The sequence below is a fragment of the Spermophilus citellus genome (assembly GCF_964194105.1).
Source record: "Spermophilus citellus genome assembly, chromosome: 18".
NCBI classification, from domain to species: Eukaryota; Metazoa; Chordata; class Mammalia; order Rodentia; family Sciuridae; genus Spermophilus; species Spermophilus citellus.
The window spans coordinates 2,597,229-2,618,089 of NC_138200.1; the positions used below are offsets into that span (position 1 = coordinate 2,597,229).

Below are 20,861 nucleotides of genomic sequence, written 5' to 3' on the forward strand. Positions count from 1 at the left end.
CAGGGGTGGGGATGTGATATGGAGAAAAACAGATGTGATGACAAGACAAATGCAGAGAGACAAAAAGAGGGACATGGGTGGGGACTAATAGGGGACATGGAGGGGACACACAGGTGAGGAACCATTGCCGTGCAAGATGGGGACAAACTTGAGGCAAGAAGAGGGGGAGGCAGAGGCAGAGAAGGGAAAGAATTTTGGGTGCTGACCCAAGACTGGTCTCTGTTCCCCAGGTCCCCCAAGATCACCCACCCTGTGCTCCTTGGCTAAGCTATATCTCCATCAGCATTAGGGTCCCACATCTCAGGGTGCTTTTGGATTCTCCTGCTCCTACAGAGAAACTTTCTGAATCCCCTGAGCTCCAATACACACACACACACACACACACACACATACATATACATATATACATATATACATACATATATATATTTTAGATTCCTATGCACTCTGTGCTTGTCATAGGTCCCGAAACTCATTATACAAGCTCCACTATAATCCATACATCTCCACTGGACACATCCATCCACATATGTTGTTCAATCTGTGGGTAATTCACATACTCCATTAAATTTCCACATAATATAGACTGTTTGAGATACTCAGAGGTGTTGGCACCCTTTTCATCTCCAAGTCCCCTACAGAGTGTGCCATGATCTTTTAGGCTCCTATGAGATGCTCATGTCTATGCAACTACCCTCGTTCCATGAATCTTTACTGAGTGCCAAATCTGAGCCAGGCACTGTTCCAATGGTAAGGATACGGCAGGGAATTGGGTCTGCACAAATGCCTGCCCTATGGACCTTCCACAATAATGGGAGAGATAGCTGATTAACAAGGTAAACAAGCAAAATCATCATTAGACATGTCAGACAGTCATGGTCCATGCTGAAGAGGTTACTAAAGTGGGAAAGGGGTTAGGTACGTCTGCTGAATGGCACATGATTTTTAGATACAGTGGACAGGAAGCAAAATGAACTATGCAGACAAATAGTCAGGGCAGTCCAGGAAGAGGAAACAGCAAATTCTAAAGTCCTGAGGCAGAAGTGTGCCTGGGTTCTGTAGCAACACTGAAGGGGCCAGTTCGGCCAGAAAAGAATGAGCAAGGCAGAGAGAGGAAAGGGAGGCCAAGAAGCAGATTACACAGTCTTAGAAGCACAGTGGCCATATATCCTGGGTTATACCTATGTAAACATTAATCGGGCCTCCTTTCTCTCTGAAGTGTCACAACAGAGGGAAAGTTATATGATCACATTCCTTATAGGTCATTTTAAAGCCTGAGGTTTTTATAGGCACATGTGTTTTTTCATCTAGACTACCAGAGTATTATTTATGCATTCATATATGCAACATTACATCATATAATGTGACATGCTCTATGTTTGTCACTTTATACTACAGGTATGATGCATAGTCACATGTACACAGATGTCTACACCCTAATTCCCAGACCTGTAAATATGTCATGTGACAAAAGTAATGTTGCAGATGTGATTAAGGATCTTGAGCTGGGGAGAGGGTCCTAGTTATCTGGGTGGCCCAATGTCATCACAGGACAAAGGAGGGTCAGAGTCAGGGAGATGAGGAGAAGGCAGCAGAGGTCAGAGTGACATGGCCACAAGCTAAGGGAGAAGGGTGCCTTCTAGAAAATGGAAAAGGCAAGGGAAACAGTCTCTCCAGGAGCCTTCAGAAGGAATCCTGCTGACCCCTTGATTTCAGCCCACTGACACTCACTTTGGACTTCTGCCCTCCAGATCATCAAGATAATAAGTGTGTATTGTTTTAAGACACCAAGCTTTGGGGAGTTTGTTAACAGCAGCAATATAAACTAATACAGTGGAATACTCAAAGCCCAGATCCTATCCACATCACAGAGCTCCCAATACCACAGTCCTTCCTATCTTTGCTCCAAGTAATCCTTTGCACAACCGAGGCCAGCAGGTCTCCGGTATCTCCTAGCTGGTGGCCTCACCTGAAGTTGAGCACACCCTTCTGGATGGGGAGGGTCTTCTATGCAGACCAAGATGTGGTTTCTTTAAGCCCAGCCCCAGGCAAACACCCTGCAGACCTAAGCCCCAAATTTGCTGCACGGAGGCCTAGGGCCTCCCTTCACCCTGGCTCCCTTGGCTCTCTGAATCCTGACGCAGGTTCTGGTGGCCTCCAGAAATTCCTCCTCTCTGCTTGGCAGGACTCAGATGAGTGCATGAGGGATGATAAGCGAGGTCCTCACTGCAGCCTCATTTGACAAATGGAGAGACTGAGTCCAGGAGAGAGGCCTAAGGCTGCACAAGTTGTATATTAGGGCTGAGATCCCAGGGCTAGAGTAGTGGGGATAAAATCAGATTTGGGCATGCAGTGGTGCATGCCTATATCCCAGCAACCCAGAAGGCGGAGGCCAGAAGACTGCCAAGTTTGAGGTCAGCCCCAGCTATTTAGAGAAGGCCTTGTCTCAAAATAAAATAGAAAGGATTGGGAATGTGGTTCAGTGGCAGAGCGCTTGACTACCATGCACAGGGTTCATGGTTCGATCCCCAGCACCTAAGGAAAAAAAAAAAGTCTAGGCACCAACGCTCCTGAGGGGGAGGGACTAGGCAGCGCAAGCAGCGAGAGGGGGCGTGGCCTGCTAGGGGTGCGGCCCAACCAGAGCAGCTGAAGCGCCAGGAGCTGAGGCGGGGCTTAACAGGGAGAGGTCGAAAGGCCTAGAACAGGGGAGGGGGAACATGGATGGGGGCTGGGCTCACGCCGGCGTGGGTGGAGTTTGCGATGAGGAGGCGGGGCTCGCTAAGGTGAGCGAGCTGAGTCGAAGAGGTGGGCCTAGTGGGAGGAGGGGCCATCCTGGGGGCGGGGCCGAGCGCGGTATCCGCCCCCAGCACCGGCTCTGAGCTAAGGACAGGCGGCTTCAGCCTCACCTACCGCGCGAGGTTGGGTGGGTGACTCAGGCACTTCCGGGAGGAACCGTGCGTATTTCCGGCCAAGATGGCGGCGCCCAGCAGAGTCAGGTGCGGGCGACTGTGTCTTTAGGCGCGGCGGGGGCTCGAGGCTCGGGAAGGTGAGATCTGCCCCGCTACGGCGACCCTCCTCGGAGAGGAGGGAAGAGTCCTGTTGCTAAGGAGAACGGAGGAGGAGCAGCTTATTGCAATGGAGGCGGGATAGTTGGGTTGCTAAGAGACGGGGACGCACGTAGTGGAGATGGGGGAGGGGATTTGTTGCTAGGGAGAGTGGGTGGGGCTTGTTGCTATGGAAGAAGGAAGGGCTTCTGACTTTGGGGAAGGGTCCAGTTGGTATGAAGGAAGGGAAGGGGGCTGTGGTTAACCCAGGTGTGGGCAGAGAGGTTTGAGGTCATGGGGGGACGCCGAGCTCCCCTAAAGTGCCACCTTCTCAGCAGACCCCCAGGAATCGACCCATCAGGACGACAGAGCTGCCTCAGCGGTGACCACCTTCTCTCCCACAACATATTCTTCCCTCCTTCACAAACGGTCCATGGCAGACAAAGGCTCCGGGGGCAGTCGCCTCCCCCTGGCGCTGCCCGCAGCATCTCAGGGTTGTTCGTCAGGGGGCAGCGGCTCTTCAGCAGGGGGCTCGGGCAATCCCCGGCCCCCACGCAACCTCCAAGGCTTGCTGCAGATGGCCATCACGGCGGGCTCTGAGGAGCCAGATCCCCCTCCAGAACCCATGAGTGCGGAGGTAAAGTATTGGGACCCAAGAAGCTGGGGTGGGGGGCCTGGGAACAGAGGTGTCTTGGAAAGTGTGGCTTGGGGAACTAGTAGCTGGAGGTTTCCTGGATAGGGGCAGGATCCCAGACATGGAAGCATTGTAGGCTGTATTTGTGCTGCATAGGGTCATTGTAGAGGTCAGATGTCAAGTGTCTTGACATCATCTGGGACAGATGCTTCTATTCCAGCACTGTTCTGGGAGGCAGAATAGCTTTCTGGGTTCAAACAAACACAAACAAACCAACAAAAAGGCTCTTTAGAACCAGACAAACCTGGATTCAACCTTGTCAGGCTGTGTGACCTTGGATATTTTATTTAATCTTTCTGAGTCTCCAGATCTTCATTTATTTGCAGTGTTGATAAGGAGAAAAGGACTTCTCATTCTTTTTCTTTTGATACTGGGGATTGACCCCACGGGTGCTTAACCACTGAGCTACATCCCCCAAAAGGTCCTCAGCCCTTTCTTATTTTTTATTTTCAGACAAGGCCTTGCTAAGTTGCTGAGGTTGACATGGAACTTGGTATCCTCCTGCCTCAGTGTCCTGGGTCTCTGAGATCACAGCATCGTGCTTGGCTATAACCATACTCCTTAGGGGGGCTCAGAGTCCAGATCAGTTGCCTGCACATCATGCCCTGTGCTTAGGCAGCACATCAGCTTGACTTCAGTCAGACTGTACCAGTTGCCAATGGTGTGCCCTTGCCTTGGATAAGTCACAACTTCTCTGTGCTTCTGTTTTCTTATCTGTGGATTGGGAATAATGGTAATACCTCATAGAGTTGTTTTGAAGATCGATAGCAACATTTATTGGATGTAGTATTTAATTGGCAATTACTGAATGGTGCTAATCCAGTTATATACATCATGTCATCAAACCCTTAAAACAATGAAGTAGGAAACAAGCACAGAAAGGTTAGTTTGCTCAAGTTTATCTAGAACTGTGACTACAGAGCCCTCTTATGAGGACTTAACACGGGGCCTGGCAAAAAAAGAAAAAAAAAGTTTCAGTTGTTAACTCTCAGCTCTTGCTCCTTTAACCTATCGGCAGGTTTGATCACACTGCCTCCGACATTTGTTCTTTAGGACGATGTAGTCTCCTGGTGTTCATGACTGGCCCCCATCCATCCTCTCCCTTGTTGATTCTTCCTTGTTTCCCACTTCTTAATAATGGAATGCACCAGGACCAGTCCTGAGATCTCTTTTCTTATCCATACTCTCTTCCTGCTCGTGTTGAGCCATAACTATGACAAGTCTCAAATTTATGTCTCAAAGCAGTGGCCCTCCACTAGGAGCAGTTTTATCCCCCCAGGGGACAATTGGCAGTGAGTAGAAACATTCTTGGTTGTTAGAGCTGGAGGGAGGGTGCTGCTGGCATCTAGTGGTTGCAGGTCAGGGATGTTGCAGCCACTGGATGCCAGTTTGCAGAACAGTCCCCTCACCCCCCCCCCCCCCCAGAATGATCACGCTCAGGGTCAGTAGAGCCAAGTGGAGAAAGTTATTGGAGCCAGGTCTCTGATCTGAACTTCAGGCAGCCTCTTCTGTGTTCCACCTGGGTGTATAGACCACAGCCAGACCCTCCAGGCTGGAAAGGGGGCTCTGTTGGTGCTGTACCCACTCTGAGTCTGCTGTTCTGCAGGCTGGCTGTCTCCTAATTCCTTAGGACAAAAGCCTTGGGGCTGGGCTGGGGCTCAGTGGTAGAGTGCTTGCCTAGCATGTGTGAGGCAATGAGCTTGATCCTCAGCACCACCTAAAAAAAATAAATATAGATACCACGTTCATCTGTGAACAAAAATAAAAAACAAAACACAAAACCTTGGGGTCATCCTGACTTCCTTCTCTCACCCCACATCTCAGCTCATTACGGTTTTCTTTTTTTGTAATAAGTCTGGGGCCTGACTGTTTCTCACCACTGCCTGGATCTCTACCTTAGCCTCCTGAGACTCTCCCCGCCCTGCCCTTCTGCCTCATCCTGTCTTTCCACTCCCTCTGCCCAGAGCCTCCCTGACCTTGTTCTCAGACCCCAGGTCTTCACTGACAGCCACAGGGCGAGGCTTGACCTGCTCCTGGGGTCCCCCCCCTCCCTCCGTGCGCCTTCTGCACCTGCCCGCTCTGTTGGCTCCTGGCCACTCCCTCTGCCTGGAGTGTTCATCTCTAGTATCTGCCTGGCTCTTCTGTCGCCAGCCTTATGCATCACGGCCTGCCTAACCGTCCCGTCCAGTCTGCACCCCCCCAGCGGCCCACCTCCCTCTGCTCACCTCACCATCGAGCGGTGCTTGTCTGTGTCACTGGGCCACGTGCTGCGTGGTGGTGGTTTCCTGTGCCGCTGCTCCTCCAGCGGAGTGAGCACCCTGCCCCTGCGAGAGTGTCTGTTGGCTGGCTCAGGACCAAGTTCCTAGTGCCCAGAAAAGAGCCTGGGAACAGAACGATGCTCCACAGGTGTCCTCACTGAGGGCAGCCGGCCTCCCAGCTGGCTGTTCCTAATGCCGTGGCTCCTGACCAGCTGTGGCTGTCTCCCTCTTCTTCCTGTCCTCCAGCGTCGGCAATGGCTGCAGGAGGCCATGTCAGCCGCCTTCCGAGGCCAGCGAGAGGAGGTGGAGCAGATGAAGAGCTGCCTCCGAGTGCTGTCGCAGCCCACGCCGCCCGCGGCTGGTGGAGCTGAGTCGGCCAGTGACCAGCAGGAGCGCGAGGGGGCCCTGGAGCTGCTGGCGGACCTGTGTGAGAACATGGACAATGCTGCAGGTGCGCCCTGCCCCCACGCGCCCGCTGCCTCTGTGCCCGTCTCAGCCCAGCCTCTAGCCTCTAGCCTCTAGCCTCCCCTTGCAGCCACCAGGAGCAAGCCCTTCTTGGACCCTAGTAAGTCAGCCTGGGGGTGGCTTCTGTCCGCCACCAGCCCAATGAGTCCCGAGACTCGCCATCTCTCTGCTGCGTGCTGGGCATCCACGGCTACTGCCCAGAGTATGAGTGCGAAGGTGGTTTGGGTGCAGTGGTCGGGCAAGGCCTCCTTGAGGGGCCATGTTTGATCGGAGACCTGAGAAGGCGAGTTGTGGGACTATTGGGAAGGAGCATTCCAGTGGCAGGGACAGCCAGGGCAAAGATCATGAGGGGGGAATGTGCATCTCCTGTTCAGAGACTCAGGAAGGCCCCGAGGCAGGGCAGAGCAAGTGAGGGGCCAGGGTCGGGAATGACATGGGCATGAGGCCTTGCAGACTGAGCTGCATGCTCTGGTCTTGTCCTAATGTGGCTGAGCCCGTAAGCCCGAGCTGGTGGGTGCTGAGTCCGGGTTTGGGTTGGACTTCACTTCCACGGCTGCTTAGTCCAGACTGCTGCTTCGCGGCATGTGAGTTTGGGCAGGTCCTGAGAGCTCTTGAAGCCCTGGGTACCTTCTGTGTCCCTGGGCTCCTGAGGATGGGAGGTGGGAGCTGCATGGGACTCCATCTGCCCTGCTGCAGGTCTGGCAAACGTACAGGGCAGGGGTTCAGGTGTCTTATTTTGGATGTGGGGAGATGAGGTTTGGGAAGGCCTCCCTACTCCAGGTGTGGGAGCACATTTGGCGCTCTGGGTTTCCTGTTTCCCAGGCATAACTGGGCAGTGGGTACTGTGCCCCCAGTCCACAGGACGGCTTTTGTGACTTTTGTCTGATTCATCTTCCACTTGATTGGGAAATCTCTTGGGCAGCTGCCGCATGCTAAGTGTGTGAGTCTCCAGGCACAGCAGCAGTGACCAGTAACCAAGGGAGAAGTAGAGCTGCCGTCCCCTTTCCTCCTGGTCTGCTCTGCACGTGTGTGTGCACGTGAACTCTCTTTTCTCCTATTCCTTTTATTACTGGTACTGGGGATTGAACCAGGGCCTCATAGCTGCCAGGTAAGCACTCTACCACTGAGCCACATCCCCAGCCTGTTTTATTTTTTATTTGGAGACAGGGTCTTGCTGAGTTGGGTCTCACTGAGTTGCTGAGGCTGGCCCTGACTTGTGGTCCTCCTGCCCCAGCCTCCTGAACCCCTGGGACCACAGGTGTGGCCATTGTTTCTGGCCAGCTTTTCTCTTCCTTGATGTGGCTGGCTGTTTCCTTGGTAAAACCGCGCAGTGCTGGTGAGGGCGGGCTGTGCAGAGTGTCCTCTCCCATATTCCTTGGCCTTACTTCCATTGAGGCAAAATCCACAGGACCAAAGTGGCCATTGGCAAGCAGTACGACTGCATGGTGTGTAGTGTGCTCACAGTGTCAGGCCATCACCTCCAAACGAGACCCCATACCCATGTCCCGTCCCTGTATGCTGAGGTGTCGGGGTTAGCACACAACCTGTGAATTCCGGGCTGCCACTCAGCCCAACCCTGACTTCTGCCTTCCTGTCTGTGGCACAGATTTCTGCCAGCTGTCAGGCATGCACCTGCTGGTGGGCCGGTACCTGGAGGCGGGGGCTGCAGGGCTGCGGTGGAGGGCGGCTCAGCTCATCGGGACGTGCAGTCAGAACGTGGCGGCCATCCAAGAGCAGGTGCTGGGCCTTGGGGCCCTTCGCAAGCTGCTGAGGCTGCTGGACCGGGATGCCTGCGACACGGTACGCGTCAAGGCCCTCTTCGCCATTTCCTGTGAGTGTCCCAAGTGTCTGGGTGTGGGGTAGGGCTGGGGCCAGTACTGTCCAGGTGGGGTCCCCACCAGGGCAGAGGGAGGGGCATCTCCTTTTTCCTTTACTTCGTGTCTGTTGGGGGCACGCCAGCCACGCGGGATGGTGCTAGTGGACAATGCTCTGTTCCAGTTGAGTGCCTTGCACCCACAGTCTCAGCCCTGCTCTGTCCATGCCTGGGGCCAGTTCACTCTCCCTGGGACCATCCTGTGTGCCACCGGGTGTTGAGCCATGTCCCTGGCCACCACCCAGTGTGGCATTGCAGGGTCCCTGGGTGGAGACTCACGGCAGCTCTGCCGTTGACCCTGACAGGCTGTTTCCCAGGAACTGTGGTGCGGATGGAGGCATGGCCAGGGTTTGTGCAGCTCCTACTGGCCCCGACTCCTGGGTGACATGCTGTGGGGTGCTTGTTCCATGCCGGGGTGACTGCTCAGGCCCCACACTCACCCTCTGAGTTAGGGACCACAGTGTCCCCTCCGCTCTGCACAGAGGAGGGTCCAGGGCAGGGAGGCCCTGAGAGGACACGGGGAACAGGGCAGAGCCCAGCAGCATTGCTCTTGTGTTTCAGGGGCCTGTGGGCTGCTCCAGGACCCCCGTGGATGGCCTTGTGTTTTTAATAGTTTTATTGGGATATAAGTCACATGCCACACGCTTGTCCTGTTGTGGTGTACAATTTAGTCCCTTCCAGTGTGTTCACAAGGTTGTGCAGCCCCATCTATTTCCAGACCCTTTTCATCACCAAGTGCGATCCTGCAGGTGTCAAACAGCCCTGTCCATCTCCCCCCAGCCCTGTCCATCTTCCCCAAGCCCTGTCCATATACCCCCAGCCCTGTCCATCTCCCCCAAGCCCTGTCCATCTCCCCCAAGCCCTGTCCATCTCCCCCCAGCCCTGTCCATCTCCCCCCAGCCCTGTCCATCTCCCCCAAGCCCTGTCCATATACCCCCAGCCCTGTCCATCTCCCCCCAGCCCTGTCCATCTCCCCCCAGCCCTGTCCATCTCCCCCCAGCCCTGTCCATCCTCCCCCAGCCCTGTCCATCTCCCCCCAGCCCTGTCCATCTCCCCCCAGCCCCGTGTCCATCTCCCCCCAGCCCGTGTCCATCTCCCCCCAGCCCATGTCCATCTCCTCCCAGCCCTGTCCATCTCCCCCCAGCCCGTGTCCATCTCCCCCCAGCCCGTGTCCATCTCCCCCTAGCCCTGTCCATCTCCCCCCAGCCCGTGTCCATCTCCCCCCAGCCCGTGTCCATCTCCCCCCAGCCCGTGTCCATCTCTTCCCAGCCCTGTCCATCTCCCCCCAGTCCTGTCCATCTCCCCCCAGCCCCGTGTCCATCTCCCCGCAACCCTGTCCATCTCCCCCCATCCCGTGTCCATCTCCCCCCAGCCCTGTCCATCTCCCCCCAGCCCTGTCCATCTCCCCCAGCCCCGTGTCCATCTCCCCCAGCCCTGTCCATCTCCCCCCAGCCCTATCCATCTCCTCCCAGCCCCGTGTCCATCTCCCCGCAACCCTGTCCATCTCCCCCCAGCCCTGTCCATCTCCCCCCATCCCGTGTCCATCTCCCCCCAGCCCTGTCCATCTCCCCCCAGCCATGTCCATCTCCCCCCAGCCCTGTCCATCTCCCCCCAGCCCGTGTCCATCTCCTCCCAGCCCTGTCCATCTCCCCCCAGCCCTGTCCATCTCCCCCCAGCCCTGTCCATCTCCCCCAGCCCCGTGTCCATCTCCCCCAGCCCCGTGTCCATCTCCCCCCAGCCCTGTCCATCTCCCCCCAGCCCTGTCCATCTCCCCCCAGCCCTGTCCATCCTCCCCCAGCCCTGTCCATCTCTCCCCAGCCCTGTCCATCTCCCCCCAGCCCGTGTCCATCTCCCCCCAGCCCGTGTCCATCTCCCCCCAGCCCGTGTCCATCTCCCCCCAGCCCGTGTCCATCTCCCCCCAGCCCGTGTCCATCTCCCCCAAGCCCGTGTCCATCCTCCCCAGCCCGTGTCCATCTCCCCCCAGCCCGTGTCCATCTCCCCCCAGCCCGTGTCCATCTCCCCCCAGCCCCATGTCCATCTCCCCCCAGCCCCATGTCCATCTCCCCACAGCCCTGTCCATCTCCCCACAGCCCTGTCCATCTCCCCACAGCCCGTGTCCACGTCTGTCTGCCTTACTCTCATGGCCTTGAGTCTCCTGGGCTTTCTGTGTGCACAGAATTGAACGGCCTTTTGTGTTGGGGTCTTTGGGCACGTGGCCGTCCCTGCTGAAGTGTGCGCCGCGCTGCTTTCCTTTTTATGGCTGAGTGACGTGCCCTGTGTGGGTGCAGCACGTCTGTTGCCCACCCAACTGCTGATGGGTGTCTGGGGCATTTGAGTCCTTGGCTGTTGTGAGCGTGAACGTGGGTGTACCAGTCTGGACGTAAGTTTTTTCCCACTGAGGACGTTGGTGGGAGTGGGCTTGCTAGGTCACGTGGTGACTCTGTGTTTTTCTGCTCCTGGTCGACTGTTTCTTAATTCTGGCAACCGCACGTGATTATGGAAGTGGGGTGTGGGGAGGGCCCCCCACCCCTGTTCCTGAGCCCTGGTCTCCTGTCTGTTCCTGTGACATGGGCAGATGGCGCTGGGCAAAGAGACCAGGGAGAGGAGCTGGAGGGTCTGTAGGAAGGATGGCTGGGGGTGGGGGTGGGAAGGCAGCATTCTAGCCAGGGAGGAGTCACACGGAGGGGCACTTGGAACGTCATGGCATAGACTAGGGAGGTGAGCGACAGACGCGTCTTAGCTAGCCGCGGTGGTTACCCCTGTATTCATAGACTCCAGAGGCTGAGGCAGGAGGATTGCAAGTTCAAGGCCAGCCAGCAACTTAGTGAGGCTCTAAAGCAACTTAGCAAAGCCTTGTCTCAAAATAACAAAGGGCTGGGGAGGCTGGGTCTGGTGGCACACCTGTAATCTCAGCAGCTTGGGAGGCCGAGGCAGGAGAGCCTGCCTTCGCAAAAGCAAGGCACTAAGCAGCTCAGTGAGACCCTGTCTCTAAATAAAATACACAATGGGCTGGGGGTGTGCCTTAGGGGCCGAGTGCCCTGAGTTCAATCACTGGTACCAAAAAAGAAGTCATTAATTCAGTATTTAGAAGTCTGTGGGATAGTCACGTGGCTCATGGTTCAATAAGCTTGAAAGAATACACAGGAAAGTCCCTGCCCCAAGCCACCTGGTCCCTTTCTCAGAGGACACTGGCACACGTTTCTGCTCCCAGAGATCTTAGTGGATCTGTGAGCACATGTGTGTGAGATGTGTGCTGTGTGAGGGTGTGCTGTGGGGTGTGTGCTGTGTGGGGTGTGGGCTGAGTGGGGTGTGGGCTGCATGGGGTGTGTGTTGTGGGTTGTGCTGTGGGGGTGTGCTGTGGGGGGGTGTGTTTTGGGGGTGTGTGTTGTGGGTTGTGCTGTGGGGGGGTGTGTTGTGGGGGTGTGTTGTGGGGGGTGCTGTGTGGGGGTGTGCTGTGTGGGGGTGTGCTGTGGGCTCTGCTGTGGGGGTTGCTGTGTGAGGGTGTGCTGTGTGTTGGGTGAGTGGGGTGGGGTTTGTGTTTGTGTGTCAGGTGAACCTTTATGGTGTGTGGCGTGAGGTGTGTGAGTACAGAGCTCAGCACACAGACGCACACACGCCTGTCTTCCTCCCGTCCGTTGGCATGTGCCTGGTGCAGCGTGGTCCCCAGTGTCTAGACCTGGAGTCACTCAGCAGCAGTGGCTTCGCATCTTTGCCCAGCCCCCTCCAGTCCTCCAGCTTTTTGGTTGTGGGGGGCAGGGAGTCACCGAGCACCCTGCTGAGCTCTGGGCGGGTGGTGCCTCATTCCAGGCCACAGTGCCGTCTGAGACCAAGTGCTGGAGGCCAGCCTGCACATGGCCCTGGTGGGCAGAGGTTTGGTGAAGGCTGCTGAGTGGCCTCACAGCGTGGCTGCGTCCCGAGAAGGTTTTGGAAGGAATTGACATACCCATTTTGAAGTGTACAGTCCATGGGGCCTGCCCTTTCTTTGGTGGCTTTAGGGTGTGCCTACATGGTTGGCTTCTCTGCTGGGAGCCAGTTGCGGGGCTCCTCACGTGGGCCCTCCTGCTGTCCACGGTGGTGACCTTGCAGTATTAGCCGCACCTGGGGGCCAGGTGGAGGTGTGGGGAGCTTTGTGCTGGGGATTGAGCCTGGGGCGCTTTACCACTAAGTTGCATCCCCAGCTCTTTTTATTTTAATAATATATTTTTTTTTGTTTTAGGTAGACACAATGTCTTTATTTTGTTTTTATGTGGTGCCTCATGCAGGCTAGGCGAGCGCTCTACCTCTTGAGCCACAACCCCAGCCCCTTTTTTAAGTTGTAAGTCAAGGTCTTGCTAAATTGCTGGGGCTGGCCTCAAGTAGCTGCAGGCTCACAGCAAAATGGAGTGGAAGGTCCGGAGTTCCCAGGTCCCGTCTCCCTCTCTGCCTCCCTCATTGCCAGCATGCCCGCGAATGTCCTGTAGCTGGCCCCTACAGCTCCGCAGGCCACCCTCCCTGCTGGGTAGTGCTCACTTAGCTCCTCCTCGGCCCAGTAGCTCCTTTCTCTTCAGTGCTGATAAGTGCGACTTGTAAAGAACTTTTGGTGCTGTAGCTTGAACCCAGGGGCATCTGGGTTCAAACTTGGGATCCTCCTGAGTTGCTGGAATTGCAGGCGTGTGCCACTGTACCTGGCTAGCAGTACCTCCTTTTGATTCTCACGACTGCCTCAGAAGTAGTAGCTCTTGGATTTCCGTTTTATAGATGAGGAGAGTGAGGCCCAGAGAGCCAGTCTGTAGAGCACGCGTGGCCTTTATCCTGAGGACAGAGAGAGCTCTGGAGGCCTCTGAGCAGGAGGGGGCAGTCTGGCCTCCAGGGAGTCAGCTTCTGGCAGGTTCTAGGCCTGCAGGGACAGGAGCCACAGTCAGCTCAGGCCACCAGGTACCTGCACACAGGGTGTCAGTGAGGAGCAAAGCCCTGCATTTCGGTCCACTGAAGTGTGAAGTGAGACCCCGAGGCGGTGCACGTGCTCAGGGAAAGGCAGCTGTGTAGCTTTGGTTTGTGTACCCCATGCCAGCCTCTGGAAGTGCTGTGTCCAGCAGAGTGGCTTGAGGGTAATGGGCACACCAGGCTGTGGGACAGTGGCAGGAGTGAGGAAGTCGTGCTTCCACCAGCGCCAGCAGGTGAATGGATAGCAAAAGGCAAGTCCACACAGGAGATGTCATTCAGCTATGAGAGGAAAGGAGGTGCACATGGGCCTGAAAACGTGCTGCGGGACAGAAGGCAGACACAGAGGTCACAGTATGGGCAGACCGCGGAGATAGAGGAGAGATGGAAGGGGATGCGTGGTTGCAGCTTGGGGAGGGGAAATTGGGAATGACTGTTCATGGGGTGGCGTGTTGAAAGTGTTCTGGGTTAGGAGGTGGGCCTGGTGGCACAATCTGGTAAGTCTGCAGGAACCACTGAACTGTAGGCTTTGAAACAGGGAACTGTGTGGGTTAGGAATTATACCTTCAAAGGTACTTCAAAAAAAGGTAGATGAGATGGATGGGGACGGTGGAGATGGTGGTAATGGTGATGGTGGCGATGGTGGAGAGGAGGGTGATGGTGGGGAGGGTGATGGTGGAGATGGTGGTGGGGAGGTTAATGGTGGTGGTGGTAGTGGTGGTGATGGTGGAGATGGTGGTAGTGGTGATGGTGGTGGTCGTGGAGGGGAGGGTGATGTGGAGATGGTGGAGATGGTGGTAGTGGAGATGGTGGAGATGGTGGAGGGTGATGGTGGGGAGGGTGATGGTGGTGGTGATGGTGGTGGTGATGGTGGTGGAGGGGTGACTCTGACCTCAGGGCCGTCCGCAGGCCTCGTCCGGGAGCAGGAGGCTGGGCTGCTGCAGTTCCTCCGCCTGGATGGCTTCTCCGTGCTGATGCGGGCCATGCAGCAGCAAGTGCAGAAGCTCAAGGTCAAGTCGGCATTCCTGCTGCAGAACCTGCTGGTGGGCCACCCTGAACACAAAGGTGGGTGGCCTCCTCAAGGGAGTGGACATTCTGGGGAGGGTGCAGGGTGATGTGGGGACTGTCCTTCTCACCCGCAGCCCTTCCCTAGGCACCCTGTGCTCCATGGGGATGGTCCAGCAGCTGGTGGCCCTCGTGCGGACGGAGCACAGCCCCTTCCATGAGCACGTGCTTGGAGCCCTGTGCAGGTGTGTGGGGCCCTGGGAGACAGGCCACGTGGCTCCCCACGGAGCACCTTGGGCATCCAGCGTCCTCCCCACCTGGGACCCAGGACTTGGAACCTTCCCTGGGGGGTGCCAGGAGTTTGGGGTCAGAGAGCCCTAATTTCCTCACCCTGGGAGAGGAAAGTCTTCCCTGCCTGCTCCCAACAGCTGCAGCAGAGCTGCCAAGTGTCTGCAGAATGGAGGAGGGGAGCCATGTGAGGGGTTCGGGGTGACGGGGGAGCTGCATGGCAGCCTGTGCCGAGTGTCTCTAGTCACCTAGCCTCTGAGATGATGTGGGACCAAGTGCCTTGTAGGGCAGCCACCTGCCTGGGCTCCCCTGGGGTGGGTGGGGGGTGGGCAGCGTGCGTGGGGAACCTGGTCTGAGTGGCAGAGGGCTGTTCCTGAAAGCTGCTCCCTTGTCCCCTGTAGCCTGGTGACAGACTTCCCGCAGGGAGTGCGTGAGTGCCGGGAGCCTGAGCTGGGTCTGGAGGAGCTCCTCCGTCACCGCTGCCAGCTGCTGCAGCAGCATGAGGAGTACCAGGTGCGTGGGGTGGGCAGCGTCCGCTGCCGGCTCAGCTCCCTCCCTCCCCCGCCATTCTGCGGTGGTCAGGGACGCCCTGTGTCCCTGCAGGGCAGCGAGGAGGAGGGATGGTGGGTTAAAGGTTTTCATTCAGTTGATAAGAAGTAGATAAACGATGAATAATTGTATTATTGATTAGATAGTGTAATTAAAAAGTGATAAGTAACCCATTAGATATGTAATTAATAGATAAGAAGTAATAATTCAGTAGATAAACGATGGGTCATTTAATAATTTAAGTCATTTAATAATTTTAGTGATTAATTCAGGGACCTGATTGGTGGGTGATGGATTCATGCTTAGCTGATGGTGCTTCAGCAATCTGCCTGCCCCTGGGTTGTCCATTCCTCTGCTGGGCATGGAATAGGAGTGACCAGGAGAGGCCTGATACTCGCCCTGGCTCTTTACCCTGACCTTGTCACAGGAAGCCGGAGACCGGCCTGGCTGGGCCTGGATTTCCAGTGTGAACCCCAGCCCCCTTTTTAGTTTTTTTTTTTTTTTTTTTTGTGGTGCTGGGGATTGAACCCAGGGCTTTGTGCATGCGAGGCAAGCGCTCTACCAACTGAGCCATATCCCCAGCCCTCTTTTTAAAGATTTTCGATAGCTTTCTTTCTTTATTTTGGTACTAGAGATTGAACCCAGGGGTGCCTAACCATTGAGCCACATCCCCAGCTCTTTTTATGTTTTATTTTGAGACGGGGTCTCACTAAGTTTGCTTAGGGCCTTGCTATGTTGCTAAGGCTGGCCTTGAACTTTGATCCTCCTGCCTTAACCTCCCAAGCCACTGGGATTCAGGTGTTATCACAACACCTGCCTACTTTTAATAGATATCAAGAGATATTTGGTGTATAATAAATGCACATATCGAGAGTGTACTGCTGGGCTGACCTTCCTTCTCCATCTTCCACTCGTCAGGTGATAGGGAGCCTGTGTGCTAGGCCTGGACAGACGCTGGTCCATGTCCGGCTGCCGTTGCTGCCTTAGCAAGCGGCCACAGCGTCTTGGTTATTCCTTTTGTGGTGCTGGGAGTGGAACCCGGGTCTCACGAGTGCTAGGCAGGCAGGCGTCCCCTGAGCTACATTCCTAGCCCACAGGGTGTCTTTTCTCTTTCTGTTTTTGGTCCTGGTGACTGAACCCAGGGACACTTGTCACTGAGCTGTAGCATCCCATCTCTTTTTTTCTTATTTTGAGACACATTGCCCAGGCTGGCCTTAGACTTCCCATCCTCCTGCCTCAGCCTCCTCAGTCCCTGGGATTGCAGGTGTGCACCACTGTGCCCAGTCAGCAGAATGTCTTAAAATCAGTTCACTTTCTCACACGGTTCTGGAGGCCCGGGGTCTAAAGCCACAGTGCCCACAGCGCTGCGCTTTCTCTGGGGCCGGACCGCATTCTTCCTTGCTGTCCAGCTCTTGGTTGTTGCTGGCACTCAGAGTGTCCCTCGTGGTGGATGTATCAACCCAGCTCTCCTCTGTCTTCAGTGGCCTTCTTTCCTGGGGGTTCTGAAAATCTTTCCAGATTTCTAGGTATAAATCTGATTTTAATGTAATTCTTCATTCAACATTCTCTAGTTGACTATCGTCAGTCCTTTTTTGGGGGGGCTGTGCTGAGTATGGAACCCAGGGCCTCACACATGCTGAATATAAGCTGTGCCATTGAGTGAACCCCTCCCTACTGATGTTTAAAAGTTTTTTGTATTGGGGGTTGAATGAATACAGGGGTACTCTATTCATTTTTATTTTTTATTTTGAGACAATGTCTTGCTAGTTTGCTGAGGCTGGCCTCAAACTTGTGATCCTCCTGCCTTAGCCTCCCATGTCACTGGGATTACAGGTGTGCGCCACTGTGCTAGGCCCCTGGTAATGTTTTTTTGAACAGAATCTGCAGTTACATGATTCAAACATCAAAACCAGACGAGGGTAAACAGTGAAAGGCTCTTACCCACATCCTCAGCTGCCTTGTGCCTCCTCCAGGTCCTTGTGTACCCTCCCTAAGATACTAGGCTCGCATCTAAGCAGACGTGCACATAGTTCTTCTTTTCCTCTCTTTTGTGCAGAATTAGCTCCTCATGACTGCAGTTACTTCCTGTCCTGTTCCCTTCCCTAACACCTCCCAGCATGCATTGCGCTTGGGTTCTTTCCTGGCTGGTGACAGCTGCAGGCTGTGCCTGGCTCCTCTGAGGTAGCTGTCCCCTAAGGGGTGTGCTGGTTCTTCTCTCTCCTGCTACCAACGCTGCTATAAGAATCATCTTTTATATACGTTGTCTTGTATGTCTGCAGAACGCGTTTCAAGAAGGGAAAAGGCTGCCTCAAAGTCAGAACCCAGGAGTGCTGGGGGTGCAGCTGGGTGGTGTAGCGCTCCCCAGAACACCCCGCCCCGGCCCCTGGCAGAAAAGGAGGACCGTGGCTGTGGGTGTGCTTCGAGGATGGGGGGGTGCAGGCCGCGCTGTTGGCTGCTGCCGGGTTGTCCCGGCCAGGCACCCGGCTCCCCGCCCATGTGGCCTGCCTCAGGCTAACTGTGCCAAGTGATTTTTCCTTCCAGCTTGCATTTCTCCCAGGAGTGAAATTAGGCATTTTTTTTCTTGTGAACAATAATTATTCATCTCCTTTGTTCGTTTATTTATTGTCCATTTATCCACCACTGAGCTTCATCCTTAACCCTTTTAATTTTATTAAATTAACTAATTATTGGGCTGGGGATGTGGCTCAATCGGTAGCGCGCTCGCCTGGCATGCGTGCGGCCCGGGTTCGATCCTCAGCACCACATACAAACAAAGATGTTGTGTCCGCCGAGAACTAAAAAATAAATATTAAAAATTCTCCCTCTCTCTCTCCCTCCTCTCTCACTCTCTCTTTAAAAAAAAAAAAATTCTCTCTCTCTCTCTCTCTCTCTCTCCTCTCTCACTCTCTCTTTAAAAAAAAAATTAACTAATTATTAATTTTTTGGTACCACGGGTTCAACCCAGAGGCACTTAACCACTGAGCCACATCCCCTTCCCTTTTTATTTTTTTGAGACAGTCTTTCTAAGTTTCTTAGGGCCTTGCTTAACTGCCTAGGCTGGCCTGGAACTTGTGATTCTCTTGCCTCAATCTCCTGAGTTTGGGGGGGATTACAGTTGTGGGCCGCTGCCCCCAGCTTTATTTTTTGTTTGAGACAGGGTCTCACTGAGTTACCGAGGGTCTTGCTAAGTTACTGAGGCTGGCCTCCAACTTGCCATCCTCCTGCCTCAGCCTCCCAAGGCACTGCACCCAGCTGGGGAGTGGAGTTTTCATTCGATATTTTATTTTAAGTATTTTTTTAGTTATAGATGGACACAATACTTTTTATTTATTTATTTATTCATTCATTTATTCATTCATTCATTTATTATTTTTATGTGGTGCTGAGGATTGAACTCAGTGCCTCACACATGTGAGGCAAGCACTCTGCCACTGAGCCACAATCTCAGCCCTATGTCGAGTTTTTAAAAGTGTTTAAGCATTAAGTATGCCAGAACTTTGTCATATAAATCACAAACACTTTCTCCCCAGCTTATTTTTCTTTCATTTTTTATCTGTAGTTTATCTGCCATGGAGGTCTTTTATCTTTTTTCCTGGTGTCTGGGGTTTGTTTCTAAGGAAGGGATTTTGAGTATGGAGTGATGGGTCAATCACTCTGGGGAGTCAGAGCGGCCTACGGGTGCTGGTCTGAGAACCGACCGGTGTGGGGAGATCCCAGGTTCTAGCTCAGTAGTTCAGAAACTGGTGAGGAAAGAAAGCCAATCGTGGATCTGAGCAGTGGTCAGCAAGGCCTGGGTGGCTTCTCGGGTGGGCAGGAGTGGAGAGGACCTGCCCCTGCTGCCATGCATGCTGGGCAGGGCCTGGCCTCTGCTCAGGTCGCCCTTCTCCCCCGCCATGCAGGAGGAGCTGGAGTTCTGTGAAAAACTGCTACAGACCTGTTTCTCCAGCCCTACGGATGACAGCATGGATCGGTGAAAGGAGGTGGCTTCTCACCCTTCTCCGCGGAGCCCCAGGCCTCCTGCCTCCCTCCCTCCCACCTGAGGCACTGTAGCCTTGTCGAGCCTGGGCCTGGGGCATGCCAGGCTGTCTCTGGGCTGCCCCCTGGAGGGGTTGCCAAGAAAGGCTTCGGCTCCTGGGACCCCCACCTCCCGTGCTTGCTCACCCTCAGCCCCTTTCTCATGTCTGCACTGCTCTTCCAATAAAGGTGTTTCTCCTCCTCCCCCTTCACTGCCACCTTTGTCACCTCCTTTAAAGGGTGCTTGGGGGAGGGCAGGAGAGGCATGAGCTTGGGGAGACTTGGGGAGCCACTGGAGGGATAATAAAGGTGTTGCTGTTTGACCTGCAGAGCTGTTGTCTCTTTCCATCTCTGGCGTCTCTTCGGAGAGAACGTGGGGAACATCTGTGTTTTGGGGTTACCAGCATCTCTGGTCTCCTTAGTGAGATTAGAGGTTCTAAGGTAGAAGCCATTCTTTCTCAGCATGCCTTGCAGTAGGCCAGTCATGGGACCTCACCTCCTCCAGTCAGAACCCCTGGGAAGTCTCGCGGTGGGAGCTAGCGATGGAGGAGGCCCTGCCCAGGGTACGTGCTGGCCACAGTGGAGTAGAGGCACCTGGCTTAGAGAGGGTGGGCAGAGGTTGTGCCCCTAGTATCTGAGCTGGATGCTGGTGACAGTGGCTGCTGCGTCCCAGGAGCAGTCTTGTGCTTGGACACAGGCTTTGATTTGACTGCAACTCACGACGCCCGTCTCTGGAGCCTCTCAGAGATTTCAGGGGAACCTCTTTATCCCCTTTAATCAGTTCCTTTTCTATTTAGCTAAAGGAAGATTTGTCATTTGCAACCAAGAGTCCTTGACTGATGCTGTTTTTCAATAAAGTCAGCTGAGCCCAGGGCAGGTTAATCCTCAGATAAGTTCAGCCGGCAGGATTCAAAACTGGGTTTATCCCAAGGCTGTGGTGCTTCTCTGTGTCCGGGCTTCCCTGCTCCATGTGACTCATTGCTCTCATATGGATTGTACCTGTACATCAGGAATTTTTTAGTCAATTTGGGATTTGGGGCAATTATTTTCACCTCTTTTGCCAAATTCAGGATGGAGAGGTAGTGCAGGATCTGAGAACTGAGGATCAAATGACACCTTTATGACTGTTAGAACCATTTGAAAAATTGGTCTCAGTCTTGCTGTTCCTTCACCTCATTAGACAAGCATCCCCAGCTTCCTGCAGGGGTCTCCTCTTGGGTGATCAGGACCAGGCCAGAGCACAGCGTGCTGTGCTGTGGGCAAACTGGCTGCATGTGGGAGGGGCCCAGAGCTGAGCAACGATGCCCATGGGATCAGGTGAATCATCCCGCATCTTCCGAAGGGGTGGAGAGGTCAGAGAGAGACAATACTATGTGAACTGTGGGAAACGAGTGTGCCCACCGTGCACTCGAAGGTGTTCCAATCCTATTACCACAACAGCATCATCTGTGATTTCTGCCCAGGTAGAGACAGATTCAGTCCCTAGCCACTGCAGCTCTCGAGATTCTTGAGGACTGTGTGCTTCTCACCATCTATTTGGTGGTTGAATATGATGGTTCTCCTGCCCCTCAGTTCCTGACACTGTTGAAACAGTGTGACAACTATGCCATATTGTGTGGGGGGGAAAGGAGCCAAATTCTGGATTGCTGGGTCAAAGACAGGATGCCAACATAGAAGAAAAGCAGCAGAAGGAATGCCTCCCTGTGATTGTTGACTTTAAATGCCAACGTGACTGGGCTACGGGATTCCCA

At 54.6% G+C, this 20,861-nt stretch overlaps 1 protein-coding gene across 2 annotated transcripts; it reads left to right on the forward strand.

Annotated features, from left to right (window-relative positions):
- The first annotated feature begins 2,895 nt into the window (after positions 1–2,895).
- Positions 2,896–19,439, forward strand: HSPBP1 (HSPA (Hsp70) binding protein 1). 2 transcript variants are annotated; one of them, XM_081275549.1, is made up of 8 exons: positions 2,896–3,046; positions 3,383–3,681; positions 6,243–6,447; positions 8,068–8,292; positions 14,164–14,319; positions 14,408–14,504; positions 14,949–15,060; positions 18,996–19,439. In XM_081275549.1, the coding sequence occupies exons 2-8, from the start codon at positions 3,478–3,480 to the stop codon at positions 19,068–19,070; spliced, it is 1,074 nt and encodes a 357-aa protein (XP_081131675.1). In that variant the 5' UTR covers positions 2,896–3,046; positions 3,383–3,477; the 3' UTR covers positions 19,071–19,439. The 2 variants fall into 2 exon arrangements, with proteins under 2 accessions (XP_081131675.1, XP_081131676.1); XM_081275550.1 differs by having other exon boundaries at positions 2,955–3,046; positions 3,380–3,681.
- The last annotated feature ends 1,422 nt before the right edge of the window (positions 19,440–20,861 follow it).